Source organism: Dermochelys coriacea, chromosome 5 (genome assembly GCF_009764565.3).
Source record: "Dermochelys coriacea isolate rDerCor1 chromosome 5, rDerCor1.pri.v4, whole genome shotgun sequence".
NCBI classification, from domain to species: Eukaryota; Metazoa; Chordata; order Testudines; family Dermochelyidae; genus Dermochelys; species Dermochelys coriacea.
Window position 1 is genome coordinate 111,071,426 of NC_050072.1, and position 18,952 is coordinate 111,090,377.

General features: G+C 40.8%; 1 protein-coding gene across 35 annotated transcripts in view; it reads left to right on the plus strand.

Annotated features, from left to right (window-relative positions):
• Positions 1-18,952, plus strand: part of CCDC171 (coiled-coil domain containing 171) — a 269,930-nt gene that overhangs the window by 90,276 nt on the left and 160,702 nt on the right. For all 35 annotated transcript variants that reach the window (XR_006281477.1, XR_006281476.1, XR_006281478.1 and 32 more), the window contains 4 exons: positions 3,477-3,677; positions 10,226-10,393; positions 12,269-12,457; positions 18,382-18,886. Coding sequence is in view for 32 of the 35 variants with exons in the window: in XM_043514804.1 (XP_043370739.1) it covers positions 3,477-3,677; positions 10,226-10,393; positions 12,269-12,457; positions 18,382-18,886 (1,063 nt within the window). In the remaining 3 variants the exon portion in view is untranslated. The remainder of the gene's footprint in view (positions 1-3,476; positions 3,678-10,225; positions 10,394-12,268; positions 12,458-18,381; positions 18,887-18,952) is intronic.

Consider the following 18,952-nt stretch of genomic DNA (forward strand, 5'->3'; position numbering starts at 1 on the left):
TGATTTGAAGGTATACATTGTCCCCAAATGTGAAATAGTTATGGGTGAGGACAATGTCACAAAGTTCAGCCACCAGGTTAGCCGTGACATTATTGGGGATACTGTTCCTGACGGCTTGTAGTCCATCTTTGTGTGGAATGTTGGTGTAGATGGCTTCTACATCCATAGTGGCTAGGATGGTGTTTTTAGGAAGATCACCAATGGATTGTAGTTTCCTCAGGAAGTCAGTGGTGTCTCAAAGATAGCTGGGAGTGCTGGTAACGTAGGGCCTGAGGAAGGAGTCTACATAGCCAGACAATCCTGCTGTCAGGGTGCCAATGCCTGAGATGATGGGGCGTCCAGGATTTCCAGGTTTATGGATCTTGGGTAGCAGATAGAATACCCCAGGTTGCGGTTCCAGGGGTGTGTCTGTGCGGATTTGTTTTTGTGCTTTTTCAGGGAGTTTCTTGAGCAAATGCTGTAGTTTCTTTTGGTAACTGTCAGTGGGATCAGAGGGTAATGGCTTGTAGAAAGTGGTGTTGGAGAGCTGCCTAGTTGCCTCTTGTTCATATTCCGACCTAATCATGATGACGACAGCACCTCCTTTGTCAGCCTTTTTGATTATGATGTCAGAGTTGTTTCTGAGGCTGTGGATGGCATTGTGTTCTGCAAGGCTGAGGTTGTGGCATGTAGTAGTTTAGATAGTTTAGTGTCCTTTTGCTTTTGTAGAGAAGCAAAGTGTGTGTTGTAAAAGGCTTGTCTAGTTTTTGTAAAGTCCAGCCACGAGGAAGCCACACACTCTCTCAAAGAAACTGTGGAAGCACCTGATCAACATCCTCTCCAGCAAACAGGGAAAGATTAAGAATGAGCTCTCAAAACTGGATACTCTCATAAAGAACCAACCTTCCACACAAACTTCCTCGTTTGAGCTTTTGCTCAAATAAATTTGTTAGTCTCCAAGCTGCCACAAGTACTCCTTTTCTTATTACTGAAGTAATATCTGTTTAAACAGATGATCTGTTCCTTGAGTAGTCCTCTTGCTTCATCATTTTGTGCTTGTTTGTTCCTCTTCTGTGTTGATGTCATCCTCAACATCTTTTTCTGCTAGGTTCTTGTTCTGTATGCATAAAATGTGCATATGAAATTTATCCTCAGACATGTTTTTCAGCTTAACTGTCAGTTTTTCATATTTGTCACTTAATTACTCATTCACTTATTTATGAAAATAAATTCAGTTTTAAAATATTCACTTTTCTTTTTCGTGTATTGGTCAGATTATTTGCTGCAGAATAAAGTTTTCTAGTATTACTGGGGAAAATACAGTGTTTCAGTCGTATGTTAAAAAACTAGCAGACAAACAGGAGTGAGAATGTATTAATTCCACAACCTCATTGAGGGGGATAGAAACAGATCAATAGAAAGCTGAGGATGGACCTCTGTTCATCTCAGTGGCTGTATCTGTGGGAAATTTGATCACGTACATTTAGATTATATATATGGATCTCAGCTGAAAGCATTTGGAAGATTTCAGTTACAGAACTGTAAAGTTTAATGTCATGGTATGAAATGTGCAAAACTTACAGTAAAGAAAGATATCAGTGAAATTATTATGGATATTATGGCCAAACTTTGTGTATAATCCTGCCAAACATTAGGTAATCACTGACATTTGGAGAGATCTATAGGCCTTAAATTACTGCTAATAAGAAATTGCTGATTGGTAAGCCAAGCACTTCTCATGGATAGCCGAAGTTCTGATTTTATAGTCTTTTTCAAATTAGAATTTGTTTTTCTCTCTCTTTTTGGGGGCTGACATCACTTTTGTAATATGTCATGTCTGGGTACAACAGTGACCAAGGCACCGAGGGAAGTCCTGAGGTCACTGTTCAACTCTGTCTTCCAGCTGGCAGTATTTTGTATTACTGCCAAATTTGAATGTGGCCACTCCCAAGGTTTCTCAAATTCTTTTAGTGGAGATACACTGTTTCAATTTATTATTGAACAACTGTGTTAGCATTCATTGGTAGTAACACAGTGGCCTTCTATTTTATGAACTGAACTTGTCCAACATTAATTAATTTAGATTCAGAACATCCCTGTGAAGTAAAGTACTACTTTCCTGATTTGAGTAGAGGAGGATACTAACGAACAATAAGATTCTGTGAGGTGTTGAGTACCAACTTCTCCCCTTGAAGTCATTAGAAGTTGAGAATGCTCTACACCTGAGAGGATCAGGGGCCAAATGACTTGCCGTAGGATAGACAGGAAATTGGTGACAGACCTGACAATAGAGCCCTGATTTCTGCTTCCTAGACTTTTCTTCAGCCACAATACTTTTTTTTTACAGCATCCTAAAAATTCTGCAGATTTTTTTTATAATGAAAATGTCTACTGTACATGAGACAGTTATTCTACCAACTTATTTTTTTTTCCTATAGGCACTCTTTTGATATAGTGAACCAGGTTCTGTGCCGAGTTACATGGTGTAAATCTGTAGAAACTCAATTTAATGTGTAACTCAGCGCAGAACCTGGCCTAGTATTTCTTCATGATAGAGCGTGCTTAAAGAAAGATGCCCAATTTTGCATTCGAATATTTGTGTTAAGAAATTATATGAAAATACAATTGTGATGAGCACCTTAGTAAACAACTGATTCTGTACTTCACAATTAGACAAACATGATTTTATGATCTAAAAATCTATAGGCAAACATTTCAATATTCAGTATTAAGTTGATTTGGTCATATGAATTTGGTGGTTTCAAAAGGTGTCAGATTTCCAGCCCTGGAAGTAGAAGTTCTCTGCTCACAGAAGAGGTAGAGCATGTGTCTCTGTTCTCACATAGCAGGCTATCTCTTAGTGTAAAAGTCTGCTGAGATTTTGTGCTGGTTGGTACATTCGTACCAACTGGTACCGTTTCTGACTGTGATTTCTGAGATATGGGCACCTGTCCAATGGGAATTGAACTGAAAACACCAAAATCATTTCACATTGACCACTAAACATGAAACAAGATGATAACAGCCCTTGGTTGCTACCAGTCTGGTCTGTATTGGAACCAGTGATCTAAGGAAGAAAAGTACGATATCCTTTTACCAGAGCCACCCAGTTTCTTATGTCTACAGGAGGCTGTATCTTTACATTGTCAGATTTTCAACTGAAGGAACGGTGTGTACTCTCTGTAAAGAGACAAACCCAACCCCTAAAGGAAGGCAGTTGTAACATGGAGATTTTGACCTTGGAGATGGATTAAAAAGGGAGAAAATGGAATAATCCTGTAGGACTTGTCCTTTTGCTCTACACTATTCCTCTACTCCCAGAGGAAAACAGTGTCAACTTTTAATTTCCGTCTATCATTAGAAGTAAGCAGATGGTGGTTTTGAAAATATATCTCCATATAGACTTTTGCTTCCCAAGGATACTGAACGTTAGCTGAGGTAATGCTATGTGGGGTAAAACTGTTACCAACCTTTCAGTTTGTGTATCTATTCTGTAGGAAGTTCAGGATAACCTGGCTGATGCCAATGCAGAGTTAAATCATCTACACACTAAGTGTGCAGACAGAGAGGCTTTAACAGGCACTTTAAAAATGGAACTACAGAATGTACTGCACTGCTGGGAGAAAGAGAAAGTCCGTGCCACAGAATCAGAAAATGAAATCCAGAAGCTTACCAGGGCTTACCAGAAGGATACTGAGGTATTACCAAAGACAAGATGACTGTCAAAAAGAGCCTTTATTTAATCTTAGCTTTGTACATTTACATACATCAGATGGTTGCTTTATGTCTTAACAGATTTATTAGCAAAATATGATTTTTAAGATACATATTTTGAAATGTGTATTTAGTATCTACAAAATTTTCAAGTGTCTTAATTCTCTTTCATTCCATTTTATAAAATGAGTTAACAGTTTAATCCTTCTGGTCATTTACATTTTAAAATATCTGTCTCTTAGCAAGCATTGTTTAGGGCAAATGAATTTATTTAAAGACTCATGCCTGGGGTGTACTGGGTTTTTTTTGTTACTTAGTTGAAAGTAAATATGTACATTTTGTATTTGGAATCTCTTGGTTTTAATTACTGATTCAAATAGCAACCCCTCCATCCTCCAAAAATAGCAAACATGGAATTGAGGTCATTTTGCTCCCCACTACCAAACTAGTGTTTCCTGTGCTTCTTTGGAGTGATTGTGCCTGTACATTTCATTTCAGGTGTGTGTGTGCCCAGTGCATGAGGGCCAGAGACTTTCTCTTAGCAATACGGATTAGGGAGGCGCATTCATCCTTAGCACTCTTGCACCACTGCACAAGGGTATAAAGGGGAGCTGCTTAGTCCTCCCCCTTAATTTCGTCTTAACACCCATGATCGGTAGTTGGAGTGCGGCAGACTGCAGTCAGAGTTCTTCCACTTCATGGATTTTTATCTTCCTCCTGTAAATAGTAGTACTTGTTAGTGTATGTTTTCTTTATTTTCTATTACAATTTTGAGCATCTGATTCCTAGTATACAAAGGGAACTGGTACCAGGATATTTTTTGGTCTCTGGACTAAAAGTCTTGTGCCAGCTTCAAAAAATCTGTGTTGGTGAATTACCCTCATTCCAGGTAACTAAGGTGCCTTGAAGAGGGTCACATTTGAGTTCATTGCAAGATCTGCAGAGACTTCAGATCCCAGACCAAAAAAAAAAAAAAAGACAGAGATGAGACTGCATTACCTCCGTATGGAGGCCACCTGCATCTACCTTCTGAATCTTTCGTCTTGGGGCAGGCCCTGAGTACTTCTACCTCGGTTAGGAGTGCCCCTCTGGACCCTGCATCAGATAATAGGCACTATTACCCTTCTCTGGTGCTGAAGAAGAAGCACAGAGCATCAAAACAGCATTCCCTGAAGCAGCCAAGCTCCTCTAGAAGTTTGAGATTCCCAGTACTGTCCACTAATAAACCACTGGCAGATAGAATATCATCTGGAAAGAGGTACTCCCTGATACTGATTTTCTTCTCAGGAATTGTCAACTCCAGCTCATCGAGGATTGTCAACCTCCACTGCAGTTCTGACCCCTTTGATGCAATAACAGCATCATCATGGAAATATCTTGATATGGAAGGCACTGGAATTATATATAGCACCATGGGACCTGCTCTTCCTCTTGATGCTGGATTCTCCAGTAGTACAGGAGACAAAACAGCCAGTAACAGCTGGTCCTCGGGCCCTGTCTATGAACTTACCTCTGAGACAAGTTTAGTCTTCAGTGCCATGGCTACATCTTCATACTATCCAGTGATTCCTCATCCAGTATAGTCCAGAGGTAAATCAATCATGTTGTTCCCTGTACTGACATCTCTGGAGAGACATCTTAGCACCTTGGCACCATCTGATACAATATCTCCATGGTTGGACAGCTCAGGGTCCTCCTTGGAGTCTAAGATCCTAGTTCCTATGGCCCTAGCTCCTGGGAGAGAAGGTGACACCTTTCTCGTGAGGATTCCACTTCTGATACCTCCTGGATTTTCAGAGATGGTCCAGAGACTCATATCCTTGGGGTGGTCATGACTGGGGTTCTATGGTTGACTGAAACCCATTGGGCTTGCCTCCTGACACCAGATCCTCCCTGCTACCTTCTTCATATAGATCCCCAAGCAGATACAAGGTTAGCTCCCATGAAGAGGCCCATGATGTTATCCCCAGTATACCAAGCCAGAACCTCAAGACCAGCCTCAGATTTCAGAACCTCAATCTTCTTTGCACTTTTCTTCTTCACCTGACAAGGGTGAGGAGTCTGAGGTTTCTTCACCTGTTCAGGATCACTACAGGGCCTACCAGGGGTTACTAAAGAGAGTATATGCCTCGATATTCAGGAGAGTTCCCATAAGCTGGTGGGCATACAGGGTTGGCTCTACCTATAAACAGAGCCATTCTAGAATCTACAAAATATTTGTGGCAACTGCCATCCTCTCTGTCTCTGACAGCTAAGAAGACAGAGGGAAGGTATTATGTCCCCTCTCAAGCTATGAACATTTTTACACCCACCCTTCTCCAGGCTCCTTAGTTGTCTTGGCAGTGAATGAAAGAGTGCATTGGGAATTGCCTTCTATCACAAAGAGACTAGACTTTTTTGATTAGAAAGATTTATTACACAGCTGGCCTACAGTTTTTTAATGCTAACTAGCAAGACTTACTGGCCAAATACAACTTCTCTTTCTGGGACAATGAAATGAAGTTCTGAGACAAATTGCCAGATGATGCCAGGCAGGAATTCTGGGTTATTTTAGAAGAGGGAAAACTAGTGGCTAGGACCTCTCTGCAAGCTGCCTTTCTTGGGGTAGATTCAGCAGCCAGAGCATGGCATCTACAGTAACTATGCACAGATGTTCATGGTTTCAATTGTTTGTGCTTCCGCAGGAGGTCCAGCAGACTATCCAGCATCTCCCCTTTGAAGGTCCTGCCCTGTTCTCATAGAAGACAGATGATAAGCTCCACAGACTCTAGGATTTGAGGGGCGATGCTGAAATCATTGGAAATTTACCCTCCTTTCCTTAAAAGAAAGAAAATTCTATCCTCCGTCTCTCCAGAGGTACCCGCTTGTCCTGCCTAAACAGCCTGACCATTCTGGGAAAAGGGAGGAAAAACCCGAGGAGGAGATGCCCACCACATCAGTTTTCTTCTACTGCAGGTTCTTTGAGACGGTCGGGAAATTCCCTAAGCAGTCTGTTTGAGTTTCTTGTCAGGGACAGAGTGCCAGATCATTATGTGCCAGTTTCTCCCTCCTCAAAGATTATCGCACTTCCATACGTGCTCAGACCCATATTATTATGGATAGATGGGTTCTAAGTACTTGGGATCAGGGATACACTCTGCAGTTTATTTCCAACCCTACCTCCCATCCCCCTTCCCTATCCATCTCAGGGACCACTCTCATGAGGCTGTCCTCCTCCAGGAGGTCCAGTCTCTCCTTCATTTGGTAGCTATGAAAGAGGTTCCCCCTTTCCATGGAGGGAAAGGCTTCTGTTCACATTACTTCGTGATTCAAAAGGCGGTCTCAGAACTATCCTAGACTTGCAAAATTTTAAACAAATATATACAGAAAATAATTTTTTCATGGTCAACCTAACCTCCATCATCACCCTGGATCCTGACAACTGGGTACACTGCTCTCAATTTGAACTATGCATGTTTCCATGTGGCTATCCATTTAAACCACAGGAGACTCCTAAGACCTCTCGTCAACAACACCTATTACCAGTTCATGGTCCTGCTCTTTGGCCTGGCTGCTGCCCCATGAGTATTTACAAAATGCATGGCAGTCGTGGCTCCTTTCTTAAGGAAAGCAGACAAGCAAGTATTTCCTTACTTGGACAACTTGATGGTAAGAGGTTGATCCAAGCTCCTAATAGAACTCAGTCTATACAAGATTCAGTCCCTCTTCAAGGCCTGTCTCTCCAGCTGGTGGGCTTGCTGAAAACTTTGCATTGCCTTCTGCATCTCCTCCTGCTGCTTGACCAGCCATTGCAGGATTTTCTCCATCTCCAGGCGGCCAAACACTTGCTCTGGCATGAGATCCAGGCCAAGCCCCCACGTGTAGCAGAGTGCGGCAGGGCCCCCGTGGCTCCTGCCTCTGCTCAGTCCACAGAGTCACTCAGACTCTGGGGTTAGTAACCACTGGTGCAGTTTATTCACAGACTTGTTACCACCACTGTTTCACCATGTACAATTGGTCCTTCACCATCTGCAGGCAGGAGGGAGGGAAGCGCTACCTCCCTGCTTCCACTCCCTGCCTTTTCACTTTCTTTCTGCTCTCCATTCTTCCGGCTTCCTTCCTCTGAAGCATTTATTCAGCCCCAGGCTAATCAGGCGGCAGCTGTCTCTGCTTCCCCAATTAGGGCCAGGTTACCTCTATCCAGCTCTAATTTATTGCCCTAAATGGGAGCTGGAGTGACAGAGGGCTGACTCGGCAAGCCTTTGCCCAGCACCTTGTTGCACTGGAATAGTAGTTCTTCAATCCTTGTTCTGAAACTCACCTCCAATTTGAACTGCTTGTGAGTCACATGGCATGGAATGGACATGTGCAATCAGTTGAAAAAAATGGTTATTAATCTCTTCTGTAACTGTTGTTTTTCGAGATGTGTTGCACACATCCATTCTATGACCCACCCTCCTTTCCCTTCATATTGGACAGGGCCAGCTCTACTGTTTTTGCTGCCCCAAGCAGCGCGCTGAATTGCCACCACGGGCAGCTGAAGATGGAGGCTGCCACAGAATTTCCGCTGCTGCGGAAATGCCCTAACGGCATACGGACTGTTGTCCCTTTCAGATTGCCGCCCCAAGCACCTGCTTGGAACATTGATGCTTGGAGCCGGCCCTGATATTGGAGTTTCTATGTGGTCAGATGGAATTGAGGAGGGTTGAGGGAGGCCTCACCCCTTTCTTACCATCATGCAGCAGCGTGAAAGTCCTTAGGGCTCATGTGCTGCCCCAAGAGGTATCACTAAGGAAAAAATCTCTGATTCTGGTTCACTGGGCACGCACACATCTGAAGTAGAATGGACATGTGCAATGTATCTTGAAGAACAACAGTTACAGAACAGGTTAGTAACTGTTTTTTCTTTGTGTATTAGCTGATTGTGGTATGCTATATGTGGTAATTGCTTCATGAAGCTTTACTTCAAAACTAGATTTCCTCATATGGTTGTATACCGATCTTAATAAGTGCTTCCTTTTAATTTTCTCTACATAAAATAGTTCTGCATTAGCTGCATCAATCATATTCTTTATCTCAATTGTTCTGCATATTGAGCTCATTAATCCAGCAAATATGGTCACAATTGCCAAATTGAGTAAAAAGGAAACATTCTTTCCACCCTTCTTACAGTCTGGGATTTAAATTGTGTCCACATGAAGCACTTGGAACTGTTCTACGCATCAGATAGTGATTAAAGGAAAGGAAACTAGAAGCCTGACTGTATTGTAAAGTCAGCATGTCTACTTGTGGTTGAGATCAACATGTGTGAGTTGATTCTGAGTCTTGGGATTTCTTTTTCTCACCAAAGGGATGATTATCATCTTGGTTTATCACAGCCCAAACAAAAAGGAAACAATGGTGACATGGTTAAACTATTCCCAGGGAAGTAGAAGATTAGGTTGTAACATTTTATAAAATGTTTTGTTGCTTAAAAATCTTATGAATTACAAACAACAAAATTTACCCAAATGTAGCTGGAGAAGACAAGTAATACTTGCTGTTGCTCTGGGGGTGGGGTTGGGGGAAGATGCGGAGAGTCTTGAATACCTTTATGAGGTCTCATGATTTCTTGACATAGTACCTGATCCAATACCCATTGCTTTCAGTGGGCATTGTTCTATTGGCTAAATGGGCTTTGGATCAGAGCCCTAGTTGTGGTGTTGGAACCATCTTTGATTTGTCTTAATTTTAAGCTGCTAGACTTCATAGATGGACTAAATAGATGCACAAACAGATTCTGATCGCACCCTGGTGTGAATAAGTACTAACGCTACTGAAGTCAATTCAGTATGCTATAGTTTAAAATCCAATGTAAATGAAATCAGGATCAGGCTTGTAGAGTTTAACTGCTGCTCATAAAAACCTGTTTTGTACAGTTATGTGTTCACATAGAATTCATGTATAGAACAAACATCAAATCAAATTATTTTTAAAACAGAAGCACATTTTTAAAATAACCTAATTTGATGTTTGTATAATCAAATTTTGTGCTGCCATACTAATTAACTTTTTTGTTAGAGTATATACTGTACATGTTATGTTATGCTATATACTGGAAGCAGGTATAATCTGTACGGAACTTCAATCCAGTGGAATAAGTGTGTATGGTGTGGGGAGAGATTTTAAACATTAGTAAAATGACCAGTAATTTCATATACTTAGTTAAAGAAATGAAAGAATCAATTCTGCAAATATTTATTACAGGTCATGGTATTTACTATTATGAGGATTGTAGGGCAATATGTATTTATACATTATATCTGGTTAAACTCAGTTTACAAAATCTTCTTTTTCTCTTCTGATTTTTGTTAATGCATTTGGGCACATATTAAGAATAGTTCTATTGAAATTGAAATTGAATTTCAGAATATGAGTAATTATGTCTTTTCAGATCTGTACAGAACACACAAGATTTGTGTGCATGATGTATCTCTATAGAGTCTAATATTAGAGCCTAGAGCTAGTCGAATATTTATATACAACAGTTATTTTTTCTTTTTTTGTCTCACAGGAGAAGCTAACCTTCCTCCATACTTTATATCAGCATTTGGTAGCAGGCTATGTGCTTATAAAACAACCAGAAGGCATCCTGGATAAATTCTCCTGGCCTGAGCTTTGTGCAATCTTGCAGGAGAATGTTGATGCCCTGATCTTAGACCTCAGCAGGGCTAATGAGAAGGTAACTGTCCTTAGGCGCCAGATACCTCTATTAAATTCAGTGACATTTGTCCACATTACAGTATCATTAAAAGGGACTGACATTCATCTTATTTCAAAAAGAATTTGGACTTTAATAATTCAATACCATTAATTATGGCTTGTCTACAACTCAGTTTGATGCCACTGCTGTGGGCATGTAAATGTGACTGAAGTCTCTAAGCTCCACTTTCTGTGCGGGACATGCTAATACTACTAGCCAGTATTAACCACAGGGACCTAATTAAAAGAAAATAATCTTACTGATGAAGCAATTCAAAGAACTTAGTCATTTATACTAATAAACCAACTCTTTATCTTAGCATAAAAGAGAAACAAAATACAGGGGCATCATCTTAAAACCAATTGCTTCTGAATCAAAATCCTGTTTTTAAAAAAATGTAATTATTTGGTTATGGCATTTATAGTCTGAAGTATAATTCTTTTAGAACCACCATTATGAATTTAAAAACTATAAATATTTGTTTTGGGGGACACAGGATACTTTTATGGGTGATTTCATTAAGCTAAGTCTGTTCAAAAGAAACATATTTTTCAGAAATCTGTTTTGTTACAATAAATTAAACTGGCTCAGCAGACTAACATTTGCTGCTCCTAAGGATTTCCATTCATGTTCTGGTTCCATTGATCAGGTCAGCACTATGTTTCTGTGGTCTAGAAGAAAGATTCCAGATCCTGGCTATGCTGACATTTGCTCTTGAGGGAAAAGAAGGGGAAAACTTTCATGAGTTTCTCATCTGTTGGAGTTATGAACACTCTCTTGGCTCAAGTTCAAGAACAGGGTTGCTTACAGTTAATCATTTTGACTCTGCTGCTATTAGTAAATATCCCAGCAGTCAATTGAAAACGTTAACAGAGTTTGGTTAGACAATGATGTGGATCATGCAGATTAGACATGGAGGAAACCCCTCCCTTCTCCTTTCAGAGGAAAGAGGAAAAACAAAATTACTGGTAGTTTTTAAGTACAGTAGTTGAGATGGTCCAGCAAGTGTTCTCAGTGATATTTCAGGGACATCGGTTTCTTAGAATTTAACAGACAGTGTTATCTGCTGCATTAGAACTGCTCATCTCTTAATAGAGATTTTTCACCTGCAATTCTGTACAATGTATAGAAAAGAATATTGACCATATGTTTAGATTCAGTATTGAAAAATGCAGGAATGCCTATTTGAGATACATTCTTAATTGAAAACACAGTTCCATTTAGCTTTAATAGAAGTTGCACGGCTAAAGCCTTGATCGCTAAATTATACCCCTTAATCTGCTCATTGAAATGCATCATAAAATTAACAAGCTTGCCTGTGAAAAGAGGCATCATGTGTACTGTAAAGCTCTCTTAAATTGTTTTAATGCTCAGAAAATACAAGTAATGCTTTGGTTTTCAAATAAAACATTACATAAAAATGCAACCTCTGATTTTCATTATCACTTAACTAGCTGTATGATTATTGTGCTAGGATTATTAATTATATAGCACCATAATTGTTCTCTGCACATTTCAAAACAAATATGATAAGGTTCCCATCTAGAAGAATTCTGACACAGACCAAATGAAACCTGGGCATCTGTTTAGCTACAGGAGTGTATAGAGAGGACAACATTGATGAGATTGATTGATGAGATCCAACATAGGTTGGATTTTTTGGAAGAAGTGGGTTTTAAAGTCAGATTTGAAGCAGGAGATCAGTGACATGCTTATCTTTTTAATTCTGTGCTGTCTAAAGAAAATGCAATCAAGGTCTTCTTCCAAAAGAATCTCTCTTTAAAGTAGGATTTAAAACAAATGCAAAGGGGCATTTTTGTTTAATAAATCTTTTTTAAAATACCTTTGATGCAGATATCTCATCTAGAATATATTTGCAAGAACAAGTCTGATACCATGAGGGAACTTCAACAGACCCAGGAAGACACTTTTAACAAAGTGGCTGAGCAGATGAAAGCACAGCAAAGCTGTTGGCAGAAACAGAAAAAGGAGTTGGAGCAGCAGTACTCTGGACTCCTTGGGGAAGTTCATGCAAGGGCACAGGTACTGTTCTTGTTCCAGAAAGCCCTAGACATCTATTTTTTTCCTTTAAATATTTAGTATATTATTTCAGTATTTTGAGTTTCAAGCCAGTTTAAAGTTGCTTAGGAATTTGAGTATATATTTTTTTATTTTAAGTATTTTTTTATGAACAACTTTCACTTACTTTAGGAAATGAATTACTTTCTGTTAAAACATTCCTGAAATGCATTGCTTAATTAGATCCTGCAGTTGGATTCCCTCCCCCCCATTTTTTTTTTTGAAGAGGTTAAAGCTATACAGTGAAAAGATACATTTCTTTGTAGAATTACATAGAGCCCCAGTTGCTTTTTCCAATATGCCCCCCCCCACCCCTTCTGAGAGTTTGTAGAATAAGAGTGATTTGAATTCACTGTGGAATTGAATTAGGTATATAAATTCTGAACCCAGGAGCAAATTAGTAGTTGCGGTAACAATATTAAATAGTGTAATAGTCACTTTTGTTTCAGGCACTACAGTGAAACAAATAACTGTGACTTGAGTTATGTGCACTGAGCTTGAAGTTTAATGTTTTTATGAAAGGTTGAAGACTGTCAGCTCTGGAAACTGAAGTTCTCTCTGGGCAGATAAAAGCTACACACGCTGACATGCCTGTGTGCCTCAACCGTCACCAGGATGGTCCACTTCATGTTGAGAAGATAGTTCTTTGCTCTTTTAGCATTTTTACTTCTCTATTGAGACTGAAATGTTAGGTTTTTTTCTCCTCTTTCTTTACCAACTTGAATGGGACTCAGGTCAATTACTTTAAGGTATATCTCAGTGCCAATGCAGTCTGTCTCCCTCCTCTCAACTGTTCTGCTGATGTGGTATGACTGAAACTTTCCTGAGAGGGAGTTCAACTTCCAAAAGTTTGGGAAATGCTGTGTTATGCCAAATTCAGGATGACCTCTTCCTGTTTATGAATAGGACCCTACCAAATTCACAGCAATGAAAAACGCATCACAGACTGTGAAATCTGGGCTTTTGTGTGCTTTTACCCTGCACTATACAGATTTCACAGGGGAGACCAGGGTTTCTCAAATTGGGACCCAAAGGGAGTTGCAGGAGGGTCACAAGTTATTTTAGTGGGGTTGCGGTATTGCCACCCTTACTTCTATGCTGCCTGCAGGGCTGGGTGGCTGGAGAGCAGCAGCTGTTGGCCGGTGCTCAGCTCTGAAGGTAGTACCCCACCAGCAGCAGCACAGAAGTAAGGGTGGCAATACCACACCACGTCGCCCTTACTTCTACACTGCTGCCTTCAGAGCTGGGTGGCCGGAGAGTGGCAGCTGCTGCCTGAAGGCCCACCTCTGCAGGCAGCAGCACAGAAGTAAGGATGGCAATACCATACCGTGCTATCCTTACTTCTACGCGGCTGCTGGAGGTGGCCTGCCTTCAGAGCTGGTCTCCTGGCCAGCAGCCACCGCTCTCCAGCTGCCCCCTCTACAATAACCTTGACGCACCCCTCCCCCCAGCACTCCTTTTTGGGTCAGGACCCCTACAATTACAACATCGTGAAATTTCAGATTTAAATAGCTGAAATAATGAAATTTACTATTTTTAAAATCCTATTACCGTGAAATTGACCAGAATGGATTGTGAATTTGATAGGGCTCTATCTATAAATGAGCAGGACAAGAGGTAAATGCAGGGTGTGAATTCTTGTTCCTGAGCCCAAGGTGCCTGTATTTCCTTCTACTCTATCCTGTGTAGTCACACCTATCTGGAGTGGGTTTAAATCTCCGTCATAGCAATATGGTTGCTTATTTTACACACATCTTTGAACAGATATAAATGACTACAAGGTGCAAGGCAATAGAGAATCAGGCCATGTTCTACACTCCTCAGGGTTCTCCATGACTGTATCCTTGTACATTGACGATGGGCCCTGTTTTTGCACCATTGCTTTTGCTGTCATTTTTAGGGAAATTGGTGCTGGACCTAAATTTGACCCAACATGTTTGGGAATCAGGCCTTTTAAAATACGATTTTATATATATTCTACTGTGTATCTCAGTGAAGAATGCTAGACACTTAACATTTTCTTTTGCATGGAGAAAGATGACTGTTTTGATTTATTTTTTCAAGTAAAGAAATAAACACTGTTAAGTAGTAATGGCACAAAATAAGAATACTGCTGACACCAGCAGAAGAATATAATATTTTGCACTTGTATAGTGTCTTCCACCCCAGGATCTCAAAGTGCATTACAAAAATTAATGAATTAAGCCTTGCAAGACCACTTTGAAATACGAAATTATTATTAAGCTCATTTGATATTCACCCTGCTTCCTTCCAGACATTCACTACTGAAGATTGTTTAAAAGCTTAAATAAGGGACTTACAAGCTGTGTTTAATTTTGCAGGCATTCGTCAGTATTAGTATATAACATTGAGAACTGTCTCTGCACAGAGGTACACCGTGGAAATCTTTTGATGAGGTCATCAGATTAATTGACAGCTGTGGCTGTATAGCAACATGAATAATGCTACTTTGAGACTTTTGGATGGTTAATATTGCATTGGTGCAGTAAGCCTTCCAAAGTGCAATGTAAGATTTCAATACCTGGCTTTTTACTATTAAAATGTAACAGTTCAATTTGGAAGCTTTGTGCCAGTATTGTAAGACACCTGGCAGTGCTGCTGTCTTCACCCTGTAGCATTCAGGGCCCCTGATCACAAATAGGGTCTTTGGGTGCTGCTAGATAATACTCTACAACAGGGGTTCTCAAACTGGGGGCCAGGATCCCTCAGAGGGTCACGAGGTTATTACATGGGGGGTCGCGATCTTTCAGCCTCCACCCCAAACCCCGCTTTGCATCCAGCATTTTTAATGGCGTTAAATATATAAAAAAGTATTTTTAATGTATAAGGAGGGTTACAGTCAGATGCTTGCTATGTGAAAGGGGTCACCAGTAAAAAAGTTTGAGAGCTACTGGTCTACAACTGTTGCTCTCAGTTAATTAGATGACCTAATTAGAAAGCAGGTTAGGGTTGCCAACTTTCTACTCGTACAAAACCGAACACCCTGGCCCCACCCCCCGCTCACTCCATCCCCCCTCCCTCTATTGCTTGCTCTCCCCACTCTCACTTACTTGCTCATTTTCACCGGACTGGGGAAGGGGGAGGGGGTGAGGGCTCTGGCTGGGGGTGCGGGCTCTGGGGTGGGGCCAGGGATTAGGGGTTTGGGGTATTGGAGGGTGCTCTGGGCTGGGGGGGGGGTGGAGCCAAGGGGTTCAGAACATGGGAGGAGGCTCTGGGCTGAGGTTGAAGGTTGGGGTGTGGGAGGGGTCTGGGCTGGAGTTGCAGGTTCCGGGGTGGGGCCAGAAATGAAGAGTTCAGGCTGGGGAAGGGGGTTGGGGTGCAGGAGGGGCTGAGGGCTCCGGCTCGGGGTGTGGGCTCTGATGCAGGGCCAGGGATGAGGGGCTTGGGGTGTAGCAGGGTGCTCCGGGCTGGGACCGAGGGGTTCGGAGGGCTGGAGGGGGATCAGGGGTTGGGGCACTGGAGGGCGTCAGCAGTGTAGACGCTGGGTGGCGCTTACCTCAAACAGCTCCCAGAAGCAGCAGCATGTCCCCTCTTTGGCTCCTATGCAGAGGCACAGACAGGTGGCTCTGCATGCTGCCCCATTGCAGGCACCACCCCCACAGCTCCGATTGGCTGCCATTCCCAGCCAGTGGGAGCTGCAGGGGCGGCACCTGTGGACGAGACAGCGCGCAGAGCCTCCTGGCTGCCCCTAGGCATAGGAGCTGGAGCAGGGACATGCCACTGCTTCCGGGAGCTGCGCAGAGCCACAACAGGCAGGGAGTCTGCCTTAGCCCTGCTGTGCCGTGGACTGGACTTTTAATGGCGTGGTGAGCAGTTCTGACCCGAGCCACCAGGGTCCCTTTTTGACCAGGTGTTTCGATCTGGACACCAGGCAACCCTAAAGAAGTGTCAGTGTTCTTCTGTGGTGCAGAACCTCACAAAGTGGCCCTGTCACAGAGTACTAGCAAACAGGGATGGCTGTAGATGTGCTAGAGGATGCCTGGGGATTCTCATTGGCATCTGGGCTTAAAATGAATGTAACTTCCCGTGCTTTTGTGGGAAGAGTAACATCCTCCATTTTGATGTTCATAGAGTCACCTCTGACCTGGAGCAGGGTCTGCCAATAAATTCCTTTAATCTGAAATAAAAATATACATTTGGAAATGTCTCTTTTGAGAAACCTAACAAATATATGGAATGTACTCCCTTGTCTCAGACATGTCATTTCTTCAGACTCTGTGCAGACTTATAGGAAATATCCTATGATTTCCAAATATCCATTACTGTGAGTAATTAAAAAAAAAACAAAAGCAAAAATAGTTTTCACCATTTTAGTGGGCTACGTTAAAACTAATATATGTTATGGCTTTAGCTGCATTGATATCTGCAACGATACTGGGATAGAAAAAAAACCTAAACTTATTAACAAAAAGAGGGATGTTAATTTCAGCTCTATTAGAAATATAACAAGGTTTGCAAAATAGGAAAGGAAAAAAATCCTCTAGGGAGAGAAAATATTTCCTTGTTGATTTGGCATTTATTAAGAAGCAGTGCTTTTTACAGAAGAAGCAGCTGAACCAGCTGAGGACTTTGGTATGTTGCAATTGTATCAAAAGTCACTTATGTAAGATGTAAAAATAAAATCGTGGAAATACAGTGAAACCTTTTGAAGTCCAAGTGTCATTAAGTCTCTAGTTTGCAATCTGTCGTCTTGCCAACATAAAGGATAAGGACCCAGCAAGAAATAGGATAAAATAGAGTTCTACTCTCCAGGGGAGTGTCTAATTTTTGTTAATGAACTTGAAGTTCACAGAGTTCTTTAACCCAGTAGGGCATCCCTCAAAGCTCATATGTATAGGAAGTCAGCCAACTACTCTTAAAGGAGCTATCCCTGCTATCTAAAAATGTACTTTTAAGTTTATAAGAAGATATTAGAAACAATGCAGAGTAAGATAAAAACAATTTAAAATGATTATAAAAGTGAAAACAGATGCAGCTTCATTTTTTTAAACCTGTGTTTATGGTTAAATAATTTATATACTTCTACAATATATTTGAAAGATTTTAGGTTTTGTTCATTTTCTCATCTTGCAAATTTTTAAAAATAAGCATTAAACGGAGTATAGGATTCCAGTGCTGGTATTTCATAGACCTATAGGGATTGCTCTTTAAATGTGCTTACTTAAATGCTGGCCTGTCAGCTCTGAGGGTTAGGAACCATAAATTGGTTTCGAAATCCAAATGACCTTTTTAGTGCCTTCCCGACACACTATCAGATAGTATTTGGTTCTTGCAGAATAAGGCCTGTAAATTATGCAGTAGTCCCAAAAGACTTTGTAGATGAACAAATTTCCTTTTAAAGTAGAATACTGATGCAATAAATCCTGTAAATTAAATTATGAAATTAATCCAGTTAATGCATTTCTACATAGTAGAAATACTAAAATAGAAGTGTTTCTTCAAATTTAACTTGTCTTCTACTTTGAAGAGCAACATAGTTGTTCTTTCTAAAAATTGTACCTGGTGTTGCTTGCAGATAAGCTGATTGAAGATACTATGCTATCTTCTATCACAATAATAAGAATTAAAAATTGGAGTCCATATTCTTGTTGGAGTAGTATGGTAAGTCATTGCTATAACACTGTTGTGCTTCCATAGTTACGGAATGATTGTCATCCAAAGATAAAAAAAACTAATTCTGTTGACATACCTGAATGTGATAATTTCTATTGTGATTCTTTTATTTAAATTACTGCCATATTTGATCTGACCAGAAGAGGAAAAAATGGAATAAATAAGCCTTTTAGCTTTAGTTAGTGGAGAGTTCAGTAGATATTTCTTTATTTTGAAAATTATGCTCTAGTTTAAATCCACGTTTGTCTTTACAGAAATATCAAGAAATTGCAGAAAAAGCCAGGGAAAGATGTTCTGTCATTGAAAAAGCACGAGAGCAGTTGGTCCATGAAATTTCACAATTGAAAAGTATATTAATACAGACACAAAAGGAACATGCGTCTCTGCTGGCAGCCTGTGCACTAATGGGTGGTGCCTTATATCCTCTATACAGCCGATTATGTTCCTTGTCTACACAAAGAGACTTTCTCCAGGATCAGGTCCACACCTATGAAGTACTCAAACAGGAAATTAGGACTCTAGTCAGTGCTTTGTCTGATGTAGAGGGAAAGAGGCAAGATGAAGTGAAGATAAAGAAAAAGCATTTCAAAGGCATGATACATGTGTTCCGGAAAGGTGTTATTGCAGTTCTGGCAGCACACAGACTTCAAATTTTGGGACAGTCAAGTAGCTCTCTTTTCTCCTGGGTAGATGGTTTCAAAGAAGGCATAGGAATCCTAGTTTGCATAGGAGAGGCCAAGGGGAAACACAATCTATCAAGTAAGATAATTGATTTGTTCTTTTATAATGTTATATCAGATTACATTGTTTGTTTGTTTGTTTGTT